Source organism: Rhinopithecus bieti, unplaced genomic scaffold (genome assembly GCF_001698545.2).
Source record: "Rhinopithecus bieti isolate Rb0 unplaced genomic scaffold, ASM169854v2 scaffold_9981, whole genome shotgun sequence".
Taxonomy (NCBI): Eukaryota; Metazoa; Chordata; class Mammalia; order Primates; family Cercopithecidae; genus Rhinopithecus; species Rhinopithecus bieti.
The window spans coordinates 5,274,343-5,291,224 of NW_016806838.1; the positions used below are offsets into that span (position 1 = coordinate 5,274,343).

A 16,882-nucleotide genomic window follows, 5' to 3' on the forward strand; every position below is an offset into this window, starting at 1 on the left:
GTCCCAGCTACTCAGGAGGCTGAGGCAGGAGAATGGCATGAACCCGGGAGGTGGAGCTTGCAGTGAGCCAAGATCCCGCCACTGCGCTCCAGCCTGGGCGACAGAGCAAGACTCCGTCTCAAAAAAAAAAAAAAAAAAAAAAATTGCAGTCAGTCAATAAGCAGTACTGTGGGGTTTGGTGGGGTTAAAGCCAGTGGATACACCAAAGTCTGTCGGTTTCATTTACCTGTCCCTTCCCCCACCAATAATCGAGGGTTGGCTCTATTCAGAACTTCTCTGTCCCTTTCTTCATCTCCTGATTTTGCCTGCTAACTAGAAATATGAATTGGGTAGTCATTTTCTCTCTTTTTTTTCTCCTTTGGTTTCCTAGGTTTTTGGGTCCACTGCAATGACTCAAAGCTGAATGTATGCAGTGTCGAGGAAGTGTGCAAAACCCAGGCCTACATCCTTTTTTACACTCAAAGAACAGTGCAGGGCAATGCAAGAATCTCAGAAACCCATCTCCAAGCTCAGGTGCAGTCCAGCAACAATGATGAAGGCAGACCACAGACATTTTCCTGAATGGGAGGCATGTATCAAAGACTGGCTTTTGTGTATTGGTGTCCATACATCTTTCCTCTTATAGGAAATAAGGCTACTGCAGGAACAGATTACTAGGTTTGCCTCACTGGGTCTAGAGTAGAAGGTGCCAGGTGATTCGTGTCCTGTCATAAATTTTGTAGTCTCTTTCTTTTGAATGAGTTTGGGAGTTCCCTCCTTTCCTAAAAACAAAAGAAGTAACTTCTATGAAGATCCTTTCATCAGTTGCTTCTCAATATGGAGGGATCTAGGTGGAAGAAAGGGGGAGTAAATTAATCATATCCACACAGGAGAGCAGCCATGTTTTCTCTCCATTACGTGATTCCCCTGCTAAGCAGGACCTCCTTGCAGCACCAAAAGAACCCTCCAGATGTGAGCAGCCCTGGACAGAGCATGTGAGGAGGGGGCCCTGGGCTAGCAGTTTGCTGGATGGGATTGGCTTCAAGATGGGAGATGAAGTCTAAAGGGTTTATTCCCACAAAGGAAGTAACCTTCAAGGGTTCAAAACAAACTTCCTTTTTTGGGGATAGCTGCTGAAGAGTGGAGTGAGATGCATGGAACAAATTTCCCCATGCGAAATGGGATGGTTTTCATATGTCATACCCTCCCTACCTGCTGCTGTCATTTAATCATTCCATACTTCTGAGACTGGCATGAATACCCCTTCATTCTAAAGAAGGGGCAGGTCATATAAAGAAGCAATAGACCAGCACATGTTGCATGCTGAGCCAAAGGACACTCCTGGCTATCCCAGTTCTGTAGCAGATCCCTGGTTCAGGTCTAGGGCAAGCACATGGTTTGGTTTAAATTGATTCTTAGGTTTTCTTAGAACTCAATTGAGGGTGGGCAGAGATAGCTGGTGCTCCAGGGCTTATTGAATGCCTATCACCCGTTCTCACTTCAGTGCAGCATGCAGCTTCTTAGCCTGCAGCTTCTTTCTTGCTCCTGGAGAAGTAGAATATTCATGGTCACAGGGTTTGGGAGCTTTTGGTTTTCTGGGGTATGTTAATTGCTTAGGAATCCACCTCGTACATATCTGGAGAGTTGATTACCGATGGCCTTGACCTGTTTCCTCCCAAATCTGATAATCCCTACTGTTGCTTTACCCCCCATACTCAGTCCATCAGAGAAAAAAACAAGAGTGCCCCGTCCTTTCCCCCAGTGCTAGTAAAATACATCGTCCTTTTTAAATTGGGTCAGTTTCTAAACAGAATGAAATTGCCCAGATAAAAACCCTTGTCCCCATCAGGTGCCACTTCATTCTTAGTTCTTCACTTAGATTTGCTGGTGAAAGTGAATGCAAATCCTAACTTTTGTTGCTGTGGTTGCTGCAGTGAGCCTCACTCAACCTGTCACTATGAATGCTCATCTTTTGACTGAGTATATCGTATTAATGTTTGAATTCAGGTAGAAGTACAGTTGTCACTTGAAGGGAGTAGATGTGGAAGGGAGTTCGGGGAGGGGGGGGAAGTGGGGAAAGCGAGGCTAAAGAATGAGGATTATAGCTTTAGCATTGTTGATGAGCCACATTTCCCGCACAGATCTGTAGCATTTGCTGTTGACTTGTTGAAATGAACTCTCCCATAGGCCCTGCCAGGCAGCACTGAGACATGGAGGAAATTCAGACAAAAAATGGCTCACCCTGATAGGGAAGGAATGACTATATTTTAAATTAAACTTGCTTTTTCCAACACTGTGAGATTTCTGTAATATTTAGCTTTTATTTGGAAGCGACAGCGTATGGCATTTTTTATGCTGTTTGGTTTATATTGTCTACTGCAGGCTTCTTTGTATAAGCTTTGCCTGGGCTCACCCTCTCTTGGACACTGTTTTAAAGTGTCACCGCTGTCCATGCTGCCAGAGGCTCTGATGTGAAGCTATACTCTCAAGATTCAAGTTTTTAAGTCGGCATGATTAGTAATGACTTTTTGTGGCAACAGAAAAGCCCATTAACTTAAAAAAACCAAGGAGAGTAAAAAGGAAAGGAAACTATGAATCGTGCCTCATCTTTCATTGAATCCTATGTTTATTATTCTAGAAAAAGAGAACTTACAAGATAGAGAAGAACTAATAGAGCATCTACTTTACCCCTCAGGCTGTCCAGTGGGGATAATTACTAATAAACATTTAATGGAAAATTCAAAGATCTTCCAATTTAATTTTTAAAAATAGTTTTATACCAAATATTATAAGGATTTATTAAGCAGATTAAGGACTTCATGAAATAAGTGCTTAGCTGAGCACGCATATATCAAAGTAATAAAAGAAACTAACATCAGAGTCTCTACTGAGCTACACATTTGTGAAAGGTGCCCACTGCAGTTACAGACACCTCAGGTACCCAGAGGCAGCAGCACTAGACACTTAAGTTGGTATTTAAGGAGATTTTTTATTAAAGAGTTCCCTGCTGCATAAGCCAATGGCTATTGTGAGGGAATTGTCCCTTTGCCTTTAATTTATTTACATATTGGGTATAGATAAATGTCTCAGTTGCATCTTAAATTGAATCATTCTAAAGAGAAGAAAATAAGAACCAGGTAAAAGCTGACTAGATGCTGCCAAATCAAACCCATGGTCTCCTAACTGAACCTTAATGGGCCTGCTTCTCTCCCAGGGCAAGTAGTTAAGAGTCTGAGACGTTCCAGGAACCCTTTGTAGTTAGTTGGCTGGTATGTTTACTTGCTGCTGTACCCAGCCAAGATGAGTGCACCTAGGCCCTCAAAAAGGATTTTTTTTTTTACCTCAATCTAGCCTGACCCTCATATCTGTGGTTGCCTCTGAGGTGAACATCCATGCTAGTATAAAAATAGTTAGGAATGCCCTTGGCAGCCAGGAACTGAAGCTGTTATTAAATGGTAGTCAGAGCTCTTGCCAGCTTTGATCCAGCCCCTCAGTCTTGGAGTTATGGGGCAGGGTTGGAGGGCAGTGCTACACTGTAAAGAATTTCCAGGCTGGGCGCGGTGGCTCACGCCTGTAATCCCAGCACTTTGGGAGGCCGAGGCGGGCGGATCACAAGGTCAGGAGATTGAGATTGAGATCATCCTGGCCAACATGGTGAAACTCCCATCTCTACTAAAAATACAAAAATTAGCTGGGCGTGGCGGCTTGTGCCTGTAGTCCCAGCTACTCGGGAGGCTGAGGCAGGAGAATCGCTTGAACCCAGAAGGCAGAGGTTGCAGTGAGCCGAGATCGCGCCACTGCACTCCAGCCTGGTGACAGAGCGAGACTCCGTCTCAAAAAAAAAATAAAAAAAATTTCAGACGTCTCTTAAAGTGTCATGAATAAAATTGGAAACTGTAGAAATGTTAATGTGTCCTATGGACTCAATAGCAGAGTTTATTTTTGTCTTAAATGGCAAGGCTTCTAGAGTCAATGATTGTATGAGTTTGCTACTCTGGCTGTGCTTACAGCTCCATCCAAGTACAAGGGAAGAACCAATGAGGTGGATTGGCTGGCAGTGGGGCATGCCCCAGCATAAGCCCTAGAGAGGTTGACAGTAGTGCAGAATGAAAACTTGGTTGGGGATGGCGGGTGGTGGGAGGAGGGTGGGCAGGCCGGGAGGGAGAAATGGAGTTTGTTTTACTTACTGACAAAGCTTTGTGAACTAATTTTATACAATTCATAAAATTTGGTGCCTTGTACTCAATTATGGTTTGCATGGAATTGAAAAGATTAAGGGAAAGGATTTCTTGTCATTTCGAGTGGCAAATGGGTCTGTGTAGTGTTTAAAGGACATTTGGTATCACAAGACTTTTAAAAAGCATTTCATGTCTCTTGTGTGTGAATGCAAATTCTTACCAGCAAGTTCTAAAATTATGTTACAATGTCCAAATTCTTTGTATTTGTGACTGTTCATCAAATGGCTGTTTTTCAAGCAGACTATGTACTCCATTTGTTTTTCACTTCCCTTGTCACGTTCCATACATTAACTTGGGCCTTTTAAAATCAGGCTGGGGGGCTACCCCTTTTTAAATGTATACTATATCCCTATCTGAGGTTACATCTTGTGAGTGGAAGGGATGCTTTCCCAGGTAGTTGAGAGAGCACAGATGTTCAGAAAAGGCCTTTTAGTCTTCATCAAAACAGTGACTAATGCTGGGCAACATACAGCAGAAGTCAAACAAAAATGATTCCTCCTGAAGTGGTACCTTCATTGGTTCTGATGTTCTTTTGCAAAAAATGTCCGGAAGCAGTATAGAAAACCTCTGTATGTGAACCGCAGATTGTAAGGCAAGCCAGTGCACTGTGTAATATGCAAAGGGAGTGGTGCAAAAGAGAAGGCACCCGTCCTAGCTCTCCATGCCCTTCCCCCCTCTGGCAAGCACTGACTGAGATGTTGCTGAGTGGCTGTGGAAGGCGCTAAGACCCAGTCTCTTCACTGCAGGGCTGTTTACAGCCAGTTTCTTTTACTCCGACCTTAAGGTTTCCACTGAGCTCCTGAAACTTCACCAAATGGTGTTTAAAAGTTTACCACTCAAATGCACACTTGAAAATTGGGTCCCTCAGCCTCATTACTGAACTAAATAAGTGAAGAGGTTGTATCTTTGGGGTAAAACTTTCCATGGCCATTTAATTTTTTAACTAGTTAAGTACACATCTTCCTGGTGGTTCAGACTTTTAAAGTCAGCACTAAAGTTGAAAAGCGCCTTCTAAATATGACTGTGACTTTAGTTTGTATCTTACGTTTAATAACTGTTCTGTTGGGCCAAGACTATGACTTTAATTACTGTGTACTTATTCAACCCACACTCTGGACTAAATACACCATAGCTACTATAGCATTGTGACACTCATTTTTGTGGACTCATTCCATACTTCTGCTGGCATATTTCGTTTAAAATCTAGCTAGAGATTTTCATAGTACTGTGTTAACTAGCCAGGGCTGAAAAGTGTGACAGGATATAAAATTGACTTTCCTTGGGGAAAATGTTGTTTTGGCAGTAATGAAGCCCAATTCCTTCATTTACAGAATTAATGATTACTTATCAATTTTTGAAAGTTGTAGATTAAGTAGTTTTATTTACTAAATTCTTAACCACTTTGAAGAATTAAGCCAGTTTAAGTGAAACATTGGCTGGACACGGTGGCTAGCACCTGTAATCCCAACACTTTGGGAGGCCAAGGTGGGAGGATTGCTTGAGGCCAGGAGCTCAAGACCAGCCTGGGAAACACAGACTTGAAATCTTTTCAAAATGTATAAAATTTAAAATAAATAAATAAATGAATCCTTACTCAACCATCATTATGGCTTTAAAACCCAACCAACAGTAAACACTTGAAGCCAAAACAGTAAATTTTGAATAAAATTTGAATTATGCTTTTGGAAGCTGCCATGTCTTAATTCTTGCTGGATTTTGATTTTCAATTTTGGAAGTTTTTATCAAATAAAACTGTTCAGTCATGAGTATGTCAGGTAGCAGACTTTAAGGATCTAAGTTTCATTCCTATAAAGAACAGGAGGTGCTGGTATTTCTTGTCTTAGCAAGTGGTCTGATGCGGGTCTTAAATGGGGGTTAGCATCTATACTATGGCTTAAAAGTTTCCTCCTTGGTCACCATTTGGGAGGTGATGGCTTCGAAGCTAAGCTTTGCTCTCATGTGATCCTTCTTCATCTTAATACCCAGAAAGATATAAACCTCTCAGTCTACCCACTGTAGACTCAAGGGTCTTGGCTTCATCTATCAGATAAGATCTATATGATTTATACAAAGAATGGTGCTGTTTTTATATACATACTAAAAAAATCTAATTCTCAAGCAATTTTCTTAATATTTACGCCAGCAAGGTCAGGAAAGACTATTTTGTCCTGTTTAGTAGTGAACAAACTGCTAGAGACATCTATCATTCTTAGCAGGCCACTGTGGTCCATATATACTGACCCTCCTTTCCAATTAATGTCCTTTAATCCCACACTAGTTTCATAGGAGACTTGGCACATAAAAGCAGTATTTTTTTTAATGTCTAGTAAACTGACCATAAAAAAATAATTGCCATGGTGGACCCGTTTCTATCCACCCCTTTCTATGGCTATACAAGTTTATACATGCCAGTTCCATACGTACTCCATTTCCAAAGAGCCCCCAAACCCTGGACAGTAGCACTACCATCAATTTTAGGGTCACAAGACATCTCCTTCTGAAGGAAGCAGCTTCCTCAGCAGTGTCACTTTAGTGCCCACTGCCCAGGCTTACTTCACTTTGCCTCCCCCTACACATCACTGCCCTCTTTGTGCCACCAAACCTCACTATTCCAGCAACAATGCCTCCCTGGTGCCTGGAAAACCCATCTGGTGCACTAAAATGCTATGCAACACCAAATGGCTTCTTCCCCTTATATTGCTCAACAATGTAAATTCTTCAAGAATAAACTTCATGCTATGTTGACATCAATGTATGGTTACAGCTGCTTTTTTTTTTTTTCCTTCCTTTTAAAATGAAGCAAACCACCTCCATTAAAATCCATGTTTGGGGCTTGTTTTGTCTCTCAAGTGTGAAATATAAATCATGTTTTATGATTTTTGTAAATTTTTTTACACCTTGTTTTTGTAAGCAAAAGTTTCTTATTAAAAGAATAAAATGACTGCTTTTGTGTGCGGTATTTATTTCAAATGTTTGTTAAAACAGCACTGTTATTTCTCAGGACAAGAGCAAAGATCACCCCCTGCAGAAGCTTGGGAACTATGTACAGAACTTTATAGAACAGAGGCCATACTTTAAGCCTGTCGGCTGACCAGAGAATGGAATTCTGCGTGGATTCAAGGAACAAAAGGAAACTAGGCAGGGAGAGGGAAGAAAAGTGCCCATCTGAATCAAACTTCAGCTGCCATCAGGGCACATCTTGTGGTGGTCACAGATTGTAGGCTGTTTTTTGGAAGATTCGGGTTCAGCACAGGATTCCATTTGTCTGCAATCGGATAAGACAACAGATGGCATTAGAACTGGAAAAGTATGGGAGGGAAACTGGTAAGAGATACTGAAATCCCTTACAACATCTGAAAACACATTTAACTAGGAATAGTTAAGGGTTTTACATCACATTCTTTTGTACATGACGTGAATAGTTGACAGAAAACATTGCTTCTCCCAGTCTCTAGGTCTCCTAAGACACGTAGGGGGGTGGTTCAGTGCTTACCTACTTGGCTACACCCCTGGCTGAGGTGCCATGAGGTCAATGTCACTCAAGTTCCTGGCCAGCCAAACTCCCGCAGCAAAGAGTCCCAAATTTAGTATCAAGTTCCTGGAAAAAAATGTGTTTTACTAACCCTGTGGTCACTGAATCTGTTGTACAGTTAACGAAATGTACTGGGGGAAAAGCTTCCATCACCACCACCTTCCCGGAGGCATTAATACATGGTTGTGACATGGCAGGTTGCTCAAAACCCACGTGGGAATTTGGAGTTCATTTTTGTGCCTAATAAATGTAAGATAAAGCTGGGTGAGGTGGCTCACGCTTGTAATCCCAGCACTTTGGGAGGCCGAGGCAGGCTAATCGCGAGGTCAGGAGTTCAAGACCAGCCTGGCCAACATGATGAAACCCCATCTCTACTAAAAATACAAAAATTAGCTGGGTGTGGTGGCGCGCGCCTGTAATCCCAGCTACTGGGGAGGCTGAGGCAGGAGAATCGCTGGAATCCGGGAGGCGGAGATTGCAGTGAGCTGAGGTCGTGCCACTACACTCCAGCCTGGGCGACAGAGCGAGACTGTCTCAAAAAGAAATAAATGTGGCCAGACGGGGTGGCTCACGCCTGTAATCCTAGCACTTCGGGAGGCCGAGGCGGGTGGATCAAGAAGTCAGGAGTTTGAGACCAGCCTGCCCAAGATGGTGAAACCCCGTCTCTACTAAAAACACAAAAATTAGCTGGGCGTGGTGGCGCGCGCCTGTAATTCCAGCTACTGGGGAGGCTGAGGCAGGAGAATCACTTGAACCCGGGAGGCGGAAGGGACAGTGAGCCGAGATTGCGCCTCTGCACTCCAGCCTGGGTGCCAGAGCGAGACTCCGTCTCAAAAAAAAAAAAAAAAAAAAATGTAAGATCCGCAAAGCCCAGCGACAGCACTAGTCCAGGGCCAAAAAAGCCTGTTTACGTGCTGGCACCTCTTCCGTTGATCAGGGTGACATACAGATACAGCCACATGAACGAAAGATCGCTTTTGCCACACGGGAACTCTCCCTCCTGGCCAAGGACCTCAGTAACGCACAGCCAGAGTTACGAAGACGCCACAATGCTGGCAATGTTAAAAAACAAAAACAAGGCCGGGCGCGGTGACTCACGCCTGTAATCCCAGCACTTTGGGAGGCCGAGGCGGGCGGATCACGAGGTCAGGAGATCGAGATCATCCTGGCGAAAACGGTGAAACCCCGTCTCTACTAAAAATACAAAAAAATTAGCCGGGCGTGGCAGCGGGCGCCTGTAGTCCCAGCTTCTAGGAAGGCTGAGGCAGGAGAATGGCGTTAACCTAGGAGGCGGCGGAACTTGCAGTGAGCGGAGATCGCGCCACTGCACTCCAGCCTGGGCGACAGAGCGAGACTCCGTCTCAAAAAAAAACAAAAAACAAAAACAAAAAACCCTGAGGCGCCAGCCTCGCGAGAAAGGGGAAATACCGACGCAAGGGCCAGAGAAGGACCAAGTTCCCGGGCTCGGTTACCTCCGGAAGTCATTCCTATCTGTGGCAAAGCGGTAGACGCCCCGAAGCCAATCTCCCACGTTGTCTGGTATTTCGGGAGTTTCATTAGCCGAGCCAGCAGCGCTCACCGGGACCCCGCTGGAAGCCATAGTAGGCACCTTCGCATGCGCCTCGGTGGAGGAACCGTATCGGCGTCGCGGGTGAATGACGCACCTCCGGTTTGGCACTTCCGGCTACTAGCAGCCGGCAGTGGAGCTCTGTTCGCTTGGTCCGACATCCGGAAGCGGGACGGCCCCCTGCTGCGCGTCCACGAGCTCTAGGAGGGGAGGAGCGCGGCCCAGCTCTACGGTCCCCTGCTCCCGGTCCCACCTCCGGCTGTCCAGCCGGTAACCGTCACGCGTGCTGTGACCTAATTGGCTCGGGAGGAGGATGGTGGGGACGGGGCTCTCCCAGCCTGTGGACGTGGGGGTAGGGGCTATCTCAACAGGGGAAGCATAGCTTTGGGGAGTGGGTTTTGCCAAGAAAGTCTCCACTAAAAGTCCTAACGCGATGTGCTGAAGGGGGTGCACTCCAAACTTGTCACCTCGCCGCCTCTCGCGGGCGTGCGCCTGACTGCGTCTCAGTCTAGGATTGCTAGGGGAGGCTAGCTTTGTTCTCCCGCTTTACAGACCCCTTTCCTCCCACTCACACCCCCTCTCTGAGCTGCGCCACTAGCACATGGTGCAGTGCTTCTTAGAGGCGTTGCTGTCCTCTGCTTGGAGGCTTCCGGGGATTTTCCAGGACAGGGGAAGGCGCTCGCCTAAGAAAAAGCCTTCAGGTTCCGAGTCAGAGGAGGAGGAGCAGGTGGAGAAAGGGGTGTCCTTGGGATCACTAAGAGTCTCCAAGCGGCACTGCTCCTGCCCTTTGGGTGCCTCCGCTTTGTTCCCAGGTCGGTTCTCCTGCTGGGGACTGGATCCAGGCAGCCACGTCTGAGTTTGCAGGCTGGAACCGCCGGCAGCAGCGAGAAGGAGTGTTCGGGAGAGGGTCGCAGAGTTCACCGAGGTTTGGTCCCTTCCTCTAGTTCGGTCGGGTCCGGTCTCCCCTGTTCCGGGCCGGGTCGGAAACGCTGGTCTCAGAGATGCGGAGCTGGACCTCCACCGCAGCTAGCGGGGTTGAGGCCCAGCCTCTCGCCCCGCCCAGCCCCTGGGCCGTGCGCGCCGCCGCCGCCGCCGCCGCCGCCGAGAGTCCTCGCCAGGGTCCCCCGCCTCCACCAGAGGGCGGCCGCGTCCCGCGCCTGGGAGGGAGTCCGGCGCCGCAACCCCGACCGCGGCGCGGGGTGGGTTCGGGAGGCCCTTGGAACGCTCCGGCCAGGGACGCGCGGTGAGAGCTGCGGGCCCCGAGGCTCGGATCTGGGGTTGCGGTGGGGGTGCTCCTGGAGGGATGGGACGGCGTGGGACCGGGGCGAGGGTCCCAGCCCGGGAGAACCCCCACAGCCCAGCCCAAGCCCTCTCCCTCTTTGCTCTGCATCCTCTCCCTTACCAAGGAATGCATGCCCTTCCAGTGCCCCGGCCCAGCTCGAGCCTGCATCCGAGTAGCGGTTCTCGAAGCAGCTGGGGCAGCAGGGGCTTCCCCCAGGCAGGGCATAACGTCCCCCGCCCAGCGGCCCGGCGCAGTCCTGGCAACAGAAGTGGTTCTCATGCCAGCGCTGTCCCTCCGCCTCGGTGCAGCGCTGGGAGAAGATCAGCTGGGAGAGGGAGAGGGGAACGTTTCATTCATTCATTCACTCATTCATTCATCCAGTAACCACGCCTTTTACCCAGTTAACGCTAAAGCACGTCTGCATACATTCCCATTTGATTCACTCAGTCACTCTTGGACGCAGGGAGGACTGATTGGCTTAGCCAGGATCTCAGCTAGCAAGTGGCACAATCCGAAGTGCGACCTGGGGGTCTGGACTCCCAAACCAGGGCTCCAGGCTTCCTTTTATGCTGACATCAAGGGAATTTCTAGCATGATGAGGCACAGTACTGGGCACTTGGCATCTACTGAGATGAGCATGTGTCCAAGAGTCCCTGCTCTAGAGAAATTCTGTCAGTCCAAGAACATTTGAGGGCCTCTGCAGTGGGGGAGGCCAGAGGTAGAAGGGCACCGGGTCCCACATGCCCAGAGCTCAAGTCAGAACACAGTGAACTTGCCCAGGCTGGTTCCTACTTCTCCCCACTCCCTGATACTGTGAGAAACTGTGGCCCAGGAGAGTGTTCCTTTGTATCCTGCCACTCTGGACCCTGGGTAGACCCCCAGTTCCTCCCCTCCAGGCTGTACCTGGTCACAAGCCGGGCAGCGCGGGCGCAGCAACTCTGCATGATGGCGGCCGCAGTAAAGTTGTCCATCATGGTAGAAGTAGATGAGGTTTATCAGGGCCTGGCCACAGGCCTGGCAGGCAAAGCAAGACTGGTGCCAGCAACGCTGTTCCCCTGCCCGGGCTGCAAACACTCCGTACTCTCCTGGCTTCAGCAGCTCCCTACACTGTCAGAGGGGAGGTGCTGAGGTGGTCCGAGTAGGCACTACCGTCCTAACTTACCTCCTTGCTCTTGCAATCTGATCCCAACCTGTTCTCACCATACCCTAGCAAGCCCACATCCACTGCAACCTATACCAAGAGCTCCCAAACTTGGTTTCTGTTTTTCCTGTTTCCCAACCAGAGTTCCAGAAGCTAGCCCCTTTGCAGAAATGAGGGCAAAGAATAGAGGAAGGGGAACTTGAGGGGAGGGGTGCTACAGACCTTCTCACAGGTGTGTCCTTCAAGCTTGGGAAGTACCAGGCGGGCTACCCCCTGTCCCAGGGCCTCCTGCTTCCGCCTGGCACAGAAGAGCCGCAGCTCGGCCCGCTCCTCCTCCCCAAGGGCCAGGCAGTAGTGCTCCTGCAGAAACAGTCCTCTACAGTTACTGGGAGAGCTCCAGCAGGAAAGACTGAGCATTGCTTGGAGGAAGGCTTGGCTGCTGGGTCAGAGAAAGGTTGTAGAACCTCAGGGAGATGCCAGAGATAATGGCATAGAAGGGGAAATCGAAGAAGGAAAGGAGCTCAGGAAAGGCCACCTGAGTCTCCCCCTGCCCCCCAGGCCACCTGAGTCTCCCCTTGCCCCCCAAGTCTCCCCTTGCTCCCCTAGGAATGGTCATCAATCAGGTCTGACAGGCCCACAGCACTTAGCCCTGTCACCATTAGGTCCTTGCTCCCAATGAGCTAAGAGCTCAGTATCACTTCCCATTCTTGCATTTCCTCAAATTATTTCATACACTCCTGTCTTGCCTCCCCAATTGAATTGTAAGCCTTTAGGCTGGGCACATGTAGACCCTCAATAAATATGTAACAACCATACTCTCTACATTTGTACATTCCATTATCCGTTTCAAAAGTCGTTCATGTCCATTTTCTCATTTGCTCTTGAACTAAGCGTTGTGGTGGGCAGAGCAGATGTTATTGCACCTGCTATTGTTACTGCCAACGTGAAAACTCAGGCAGGGGGAGAATGACATCCCAACCAGTGGCATAGCTGGGCCTTAAATCCACATCTCCCAACTTCTGGACTGAGGTTCTTCCCACAGTAAGAAAAGAGAGGGGCAGGGAGAGGCAAGAGAGGGAAGATAGGGAGAGGAGACCCACATCAATGTCCTGCGGAGGGAGTTGCTGCAGGAGGGTCCGAAGCCCAGTCCAGTCGGGGGCTTGGTTGGTGTCCAGGCAAAGGGAACCCAAGCTCAGAACTGAAGGACCCTGGGGACACATGGAAGAAGGGGAGAGGTGAAACTAGGTTTTTCTTTCTCCTTTCCCCCTAGTCATTGCCACCTCTTCTCCCATCTAGAGCAGCTTCTAAGCATGCCCTCCATTTGGGAGGGTCCTCTTTCCAGATCTTCACTGAGTGCAAGGATAGCTGACTGATGCCTGTATCTGTGGTCTTCCTTGAGGGAGGCTGGGGAGGCCCCACACCCCAAAACAGCTTCCCTTCTTATGCTTTCCCTTCTTAACCCCCTTCACGCCTTGGGGCCAAAGCCCCTAGAGTCTGCTTTGACAACACAGATTCCCTAGGAGAGGTAATGGATATTCATGTGAATGAGTTTAAAGTCAAAACCCCACGTTCTAAGCAGCTGCAGAGACAGGAATTCCTGAAAAGAGAGAAAGGCAATAAGAGATTAGGCACGAAGTCAAACTACCTCCGGGTTACTGGAAAAAGGTGGCCACCCCACAGGATAGAGGATATGTTGGTCTCAGAGGAAGGGCACAACTCTACTACCTGAGCAGAGGTGTCCTCAGGGTCCTTCCCTGGCAGGTGGCCTGAGTCACTGTCTGAGTTGGCTGGCAGACCTGGATCCTGGGGCTTGGGGCTGTCCTCTTGGTGGGGCCAGCCAGAGTTTTGCACTGACATTAGTGGCAAAGGCTACCCCAAAACAATAAGAACACCTCCATGTATTAGGCCGTTACAATGTGCTAGGAAGTGTTAAGTGCTTTATAGGTATTATTTCCCTCAGTCCTCCCAACACCCAAATGACTTAGGTAGTATTATCCCCATCTTACAGATGGCCCAACTGAGGATCAGACCATGAGTAACATGCCTAAAGTCAAACAGCCAGTAAGTGGCAGAACCAGGTCTTGAGGTCATGTCTTTTGGTCCAGAATTTCTGAAGTTCAAAATTCTGGGGTCTCCCAAGATTGGGATGGAGGTAAGCGGAGGCCCATGGTAGAAGGAGAGGGCACTTTGCCTTTCTGGTGGGCCTTTGGGCAGGCTGGCCCCTCTCTCCTTACCTCATCAGCCTTAACTTCCACCATTTCTCACCATGCACCCACAGCCCCAGTGAGCATGCTTCTTTACAACTTCCTACATGGGTCCAGTTTTTCCAGCTACATAGGCTTGGGCCTCTGGTTAAAGGATCTCCTTACCAGGAAACCCTTCTCAGCCTCTGTGACCATACCAGCTCTCCCTTCCCTGAGCAACTGAAGCAAGCAGTGCCCCAAGATTCAGTGCCCCAAGATTTAGCACCTAATGTTTTTCTCTTTGCTCCCTGCATCTCTCGGCTCCTCATCTATAACTTCCTCGAGGACAGGAACACCTTGCACTTTTATATATAGCAGCAATTGCATTGGATAATCTAAGTTCATCTCTTCAGTTTTCCTCTCGGCAACTCCTGATATCGCCACAATATATTGGGGGTAAGAAGTGACTATTGGCTGGGCACAGTGGTTCAGGCCAGTAATCCCAGCACTTTGGGAGGCTGAGGTGGGCGGATCACCTGAAATCAGGAGATCGAGACCATCCTGGCCAACATGGGGAAACCCCGTCTCTACTAAAAATACAAAAATAAGTGAGGCATGGTGATGTGTGCCGGTAATCCCAGTTACTAGAGAGGCTGAGGCAGGGGAATCGCTCCAACCTACCTGGGAGGCAGAGGTTGCAGTGCAGTGCACTCCAGCCTGGGTGGCAGAGTGAGACTCCATCTCAAAAAAAAAAAAAAAAAAAAAAGTGACTATTAATGTAGAGAAGAGATGAGCCCTGCCCTCAAGGAGCTCATAGTGGATAAGACAAAGATGAAACCAGGTAGAATGGGATCAGAGCTCTGGGCAGATACAAACCCTGGAGAAAAAAATAACCAGAGCAAACTTTTTAATAATATTTACTCTGTGCCAGGACTCTTCTAGAATATTATATAATATAGTCTATCCTCACAATAATCTTATGAGGTAATTTCTTTTATTCCACTTGACAGTTGAAACAAGTTAATTAACTTGCCCAAGATCATACCAGAGGCTAAGGGAAGCCTTAGGGGGACCTGGCTTCTGAGAGCTGGGATAGATTCTCAAAGTAGCTGGGCACAGGAGGGTCATCATCAAATCTCTGGCCTCTGTAAGGCTGGGCCAGGGATTTGTATTGGGGTTGAGGTGAGGGTTTGGACCGTAACAGTTAATATTGCTTTCCAGCACTGAACCCTCCTCAGCACTGCCCCTCCACTCCCACTTCAAATGTCCTGTGCCACCCTTCCCTCCTTCCTGGCTTCACACCCACCTGCTTCCTTCCTCTTCTGTCCCTCAGGTCAGGTTTCCTGTGGAAGGTGGCCAGGATGGGCTGTTCACACCAGGAGTAGCCACTAACAGCATTGCCCCTGCTCCAGGCAGCAAGAAAGGAGGAAGCATCTGGGGCCCCAGGAGGGGACTTGCACCCTCTTCCATTTTAGCTCTAGTTTGCAGTTTGCGTGGAATTGTCCAACACAGAAACAACGCTCAGAAATCAGGCCTCTACTACTCACCCTTCCATCTCCCCAAAGGCAGCCAAACTCCACCTCCACCTAGCACTGGGACACCCTTACTAACAGGCCAGCTGGATTCCCTCCATAATTCCCTTCCCCCTCCTACCTCAGATAAGGGACAGAGCTGAATCCCTTGTCTTGCCTCCGTCAAGGTGCAAGAGGGCTCAGGAGCTGGACATCCCCAACCCCCGCTGCCCTGAAGGGCAGAGCCTGAGAAGACTTAGGGCTTGGGGAGGTGGAGGGATGGGAAGATTTCTGGGGACAGTGGGAGGGAGAAGGAAGGGGAGTGCCCGGTCCCGCCGAGTGCCCTCTCGGTAGATCCCCAAAGGTTTTCTAGAACTTGGCGGGCCCGCCTCCGGGGCTGGGACGCGGTGTTTCCCGAGTCCGCTGGGCTTCCGAGTCTGGCTGCTGGGATTTTAGGGGAGTGGACCAGGACTTGGCTGGGGTCTTACCATCGCTGTGCGTCGCTGTCCGGGCAGTTCTGGACCGACTCTGCCGTCAGGCCCCTCACCCAGACCCCACCCCAAGGAGTCAGCGCCCGCCCCCGTCCGCCCCCGCCCTCACTAATAGCGTGGCCCTTCCTCTCCCACGCCCCAGGGGTCCCCGTCCGCCCCTCCCCTGCTGGTGGAGAGGGGCGGCTCAGGGAGGGGCCTAGAGCTGCAGATTGGGGGCCGGGGGCTGAAGCAAGACAAAACCACATTTGTGGGATCTCAGGGTGGAAATGTGCGGGCTCCACGGCCTCTGCCATGCAGGTGCAGGGGCTCAGACTGGGACTGCGCCCGGCAGGCATCCAGTAGACGCCGGGAGCCGCGTTTACGCTGGGTTCTCAACCACTCGCTGAATGGAAACGCCTCGCCGGGCCCGCAGCCCTGTCCCTCCGCAGTTCCCAGGTCTCCCCAAACTCTCCCTCTGGTCTCCCAGCCCCGCCCCTCCGCGTGTTTCCCTTCAGTTCTCTCCCCCTTGTCTCCAGTGGTCCCCCTGGCCCCTTCCCCTCCCCTCAGCCCTCTTCCAGGTTACATCGTCTTGCCCGTCTCCCTTCAGGTCCCTTCAGACCCTCTCCCCTTCCCTTCGTTTCTCGCCCAACCCTCCGTCCCCTTTTCGCTCGCTGCAGCACCCCCAACTTTGGTGTCCTCAGCCCCGCCTCTGCGCCCCGCCTCCGCCGCAGGCTCCGCCCTTCCCCCCTCCGGGCTTTCTCAGCCCCTGGCTAGGAGCGCCCTCTGGCGTCTGCGCATGCTCACTGCTCCCGACTGCAAAGTCCTCCAAAGGGACCTTCTAGGCTGCGTGCCGGTCGCCCCCGCTCGGGTCCGCCCGCCCGCAGCGTCTCGTTGGTGCTGCCGGTGACCTCCGACCCCGCGGCCGCGGGGCGGGGCGGGGAGGCCTTAGCTCTGGGCGGGCGGCGGCTGCTGCAGCGGG

At 49.8% G+C, this 16,882-nt stretch overlaps 3 protein-coding genes across 12 annotated transcripts in view; 1 reads left to right on the forward strand and 2 right to left on the reverse strand.

Moving 5' to 3' along the window:
* USP49 (ubiquitin specific peptidase 49) overlaps positions 1–7,159 on the forward strand; it is a 112,123-nt gene extending 104,964 nt beyond the window's left edge. For 4 of the 9 annotated variants that reach the window (XM_017878255.1, XM_017878261.1, XM_017878257.1 and 1 more), the window contains one exon: positions 371–7,159. In XM_017878255.1, coding sequence (XP_017733744.1) covers positions 371–561 — 191 coding nt within the window. In that variant the 3' untranslated portion in view covers positions 562–7,159. The remainder of the gene's footprint in view (positions 1–370) is intronic. The other 5 variants (XM_017878259.1, XM_017878256.1, XM_017878262.1 and 2 more) reach the window with 2 other exon arrangements.
* On the reverse strand, positions 7,160–9,426 carry TOMM6 (translocase of outer mitochondrial membrane 6). The gene is made up of 3 exons (XM_017878267.1): positions 9,222–9,426; positions 7,711–7,815; positions 7,160–7,482 (listed from the first exon to the last, which is right to left on the reverse strand). Exons 1-2 carry the CDS (start codon positions 9,347–9,349, stop codon positions 7,719–7,721), a joined length of 225 nt encoding a protein of 74 aa, XP_017733756.1. The 5' UTR covers positions 9,350–9,426; the 3' UTR covers positions 7,160–7,482; positions 7,711–7,718.
* On the reverse strand, positions 7,169–16,516 carry PRICKLE4 (prickle planar cell polarity protein 4). Of its 2 annotated transcripts, XM_017878265.1 has the most exons (11): positions 15,922–16,516; positions 15,229–15,325; positions 14,604–14,663; positions 13,465–13,608; positions 12,840–12,947; positions 11,962–12,099; positions 11,502–11,705; positions 10,719–10,923; positions 9,222–10,281; positions 7,711–7,815; positions 7,169–7,482 (listed from the first exon to the last, which is right to left on the reverse strand). In XM_017878265.1, exons 1-9 carry the CDS (start codon positions 16,257–16,259, stop codon positions 9,911–9,913), a joined length of 1,665 nt encoding a protein of 554 aa, XP_017733754.1. In that variant the 5' UTR covers positions 16,260–16,516; the 3' UTR covers positions 7,169–7,482; positions 7,711–7,815; positions 9,222–9,910. The 2 variants fall into 2 exon arrangements, with proteins under 2 accessions (XP_017733754.1, XP_017733755.1); XM_017878266.1 differs by lacking the exon at positions 14,604–14,663 and having other exon boundaries at positions 15,229–15,991.
* Between the last annotated feature and the right edge of the window lie 366 nt (positions 16,517–16,882).

What these genes read in the sequence shown, in the direction of transcription:
- TOMM6 (XM_017878267.1), bottom strand. Translation starts at nt 9,349, where the DNA reads ATGGCTTCCAGCGGGGTCCCGGTGAGCGCTGCTGGCTCGGCTAATGAA. An exon ending in GATAGGAATGACTTCCGGAG is followed by an intron (nt 7,816 to 9,221) that starts GTAACCGAGCCC and finishes ATTTTTTTCCAG; the next exon opens with GAACTTGATACTAAATTTGG.
- PRICKLE4 (XM_017878265.1), bottom strand. Translation starts at nt 16,259, where the DNA reads ATGCCTGCCGGGCGCAGTCCCAGTCTGAGCCCCTGCACCTGCATGGCA. An exon ending in GCTGCCCGGCTTGTGACCAG is followed by an intron (nt 10,924 to 11,501) that starts GTACAGCCTGGA and finishes TCCCTCTCCCAG; the next exon opens with CTGATCTTCTCCCAGCGCTG. An exon ending in GGAAGGGCATGCATTCCTTG is followed by an intron (nt 10,282 to 10,718) that starts GTAAGGGAGAGG and finishes GGCCCGGAACAG; the next exon opens with GGGAGACCGGACCCGACCGA.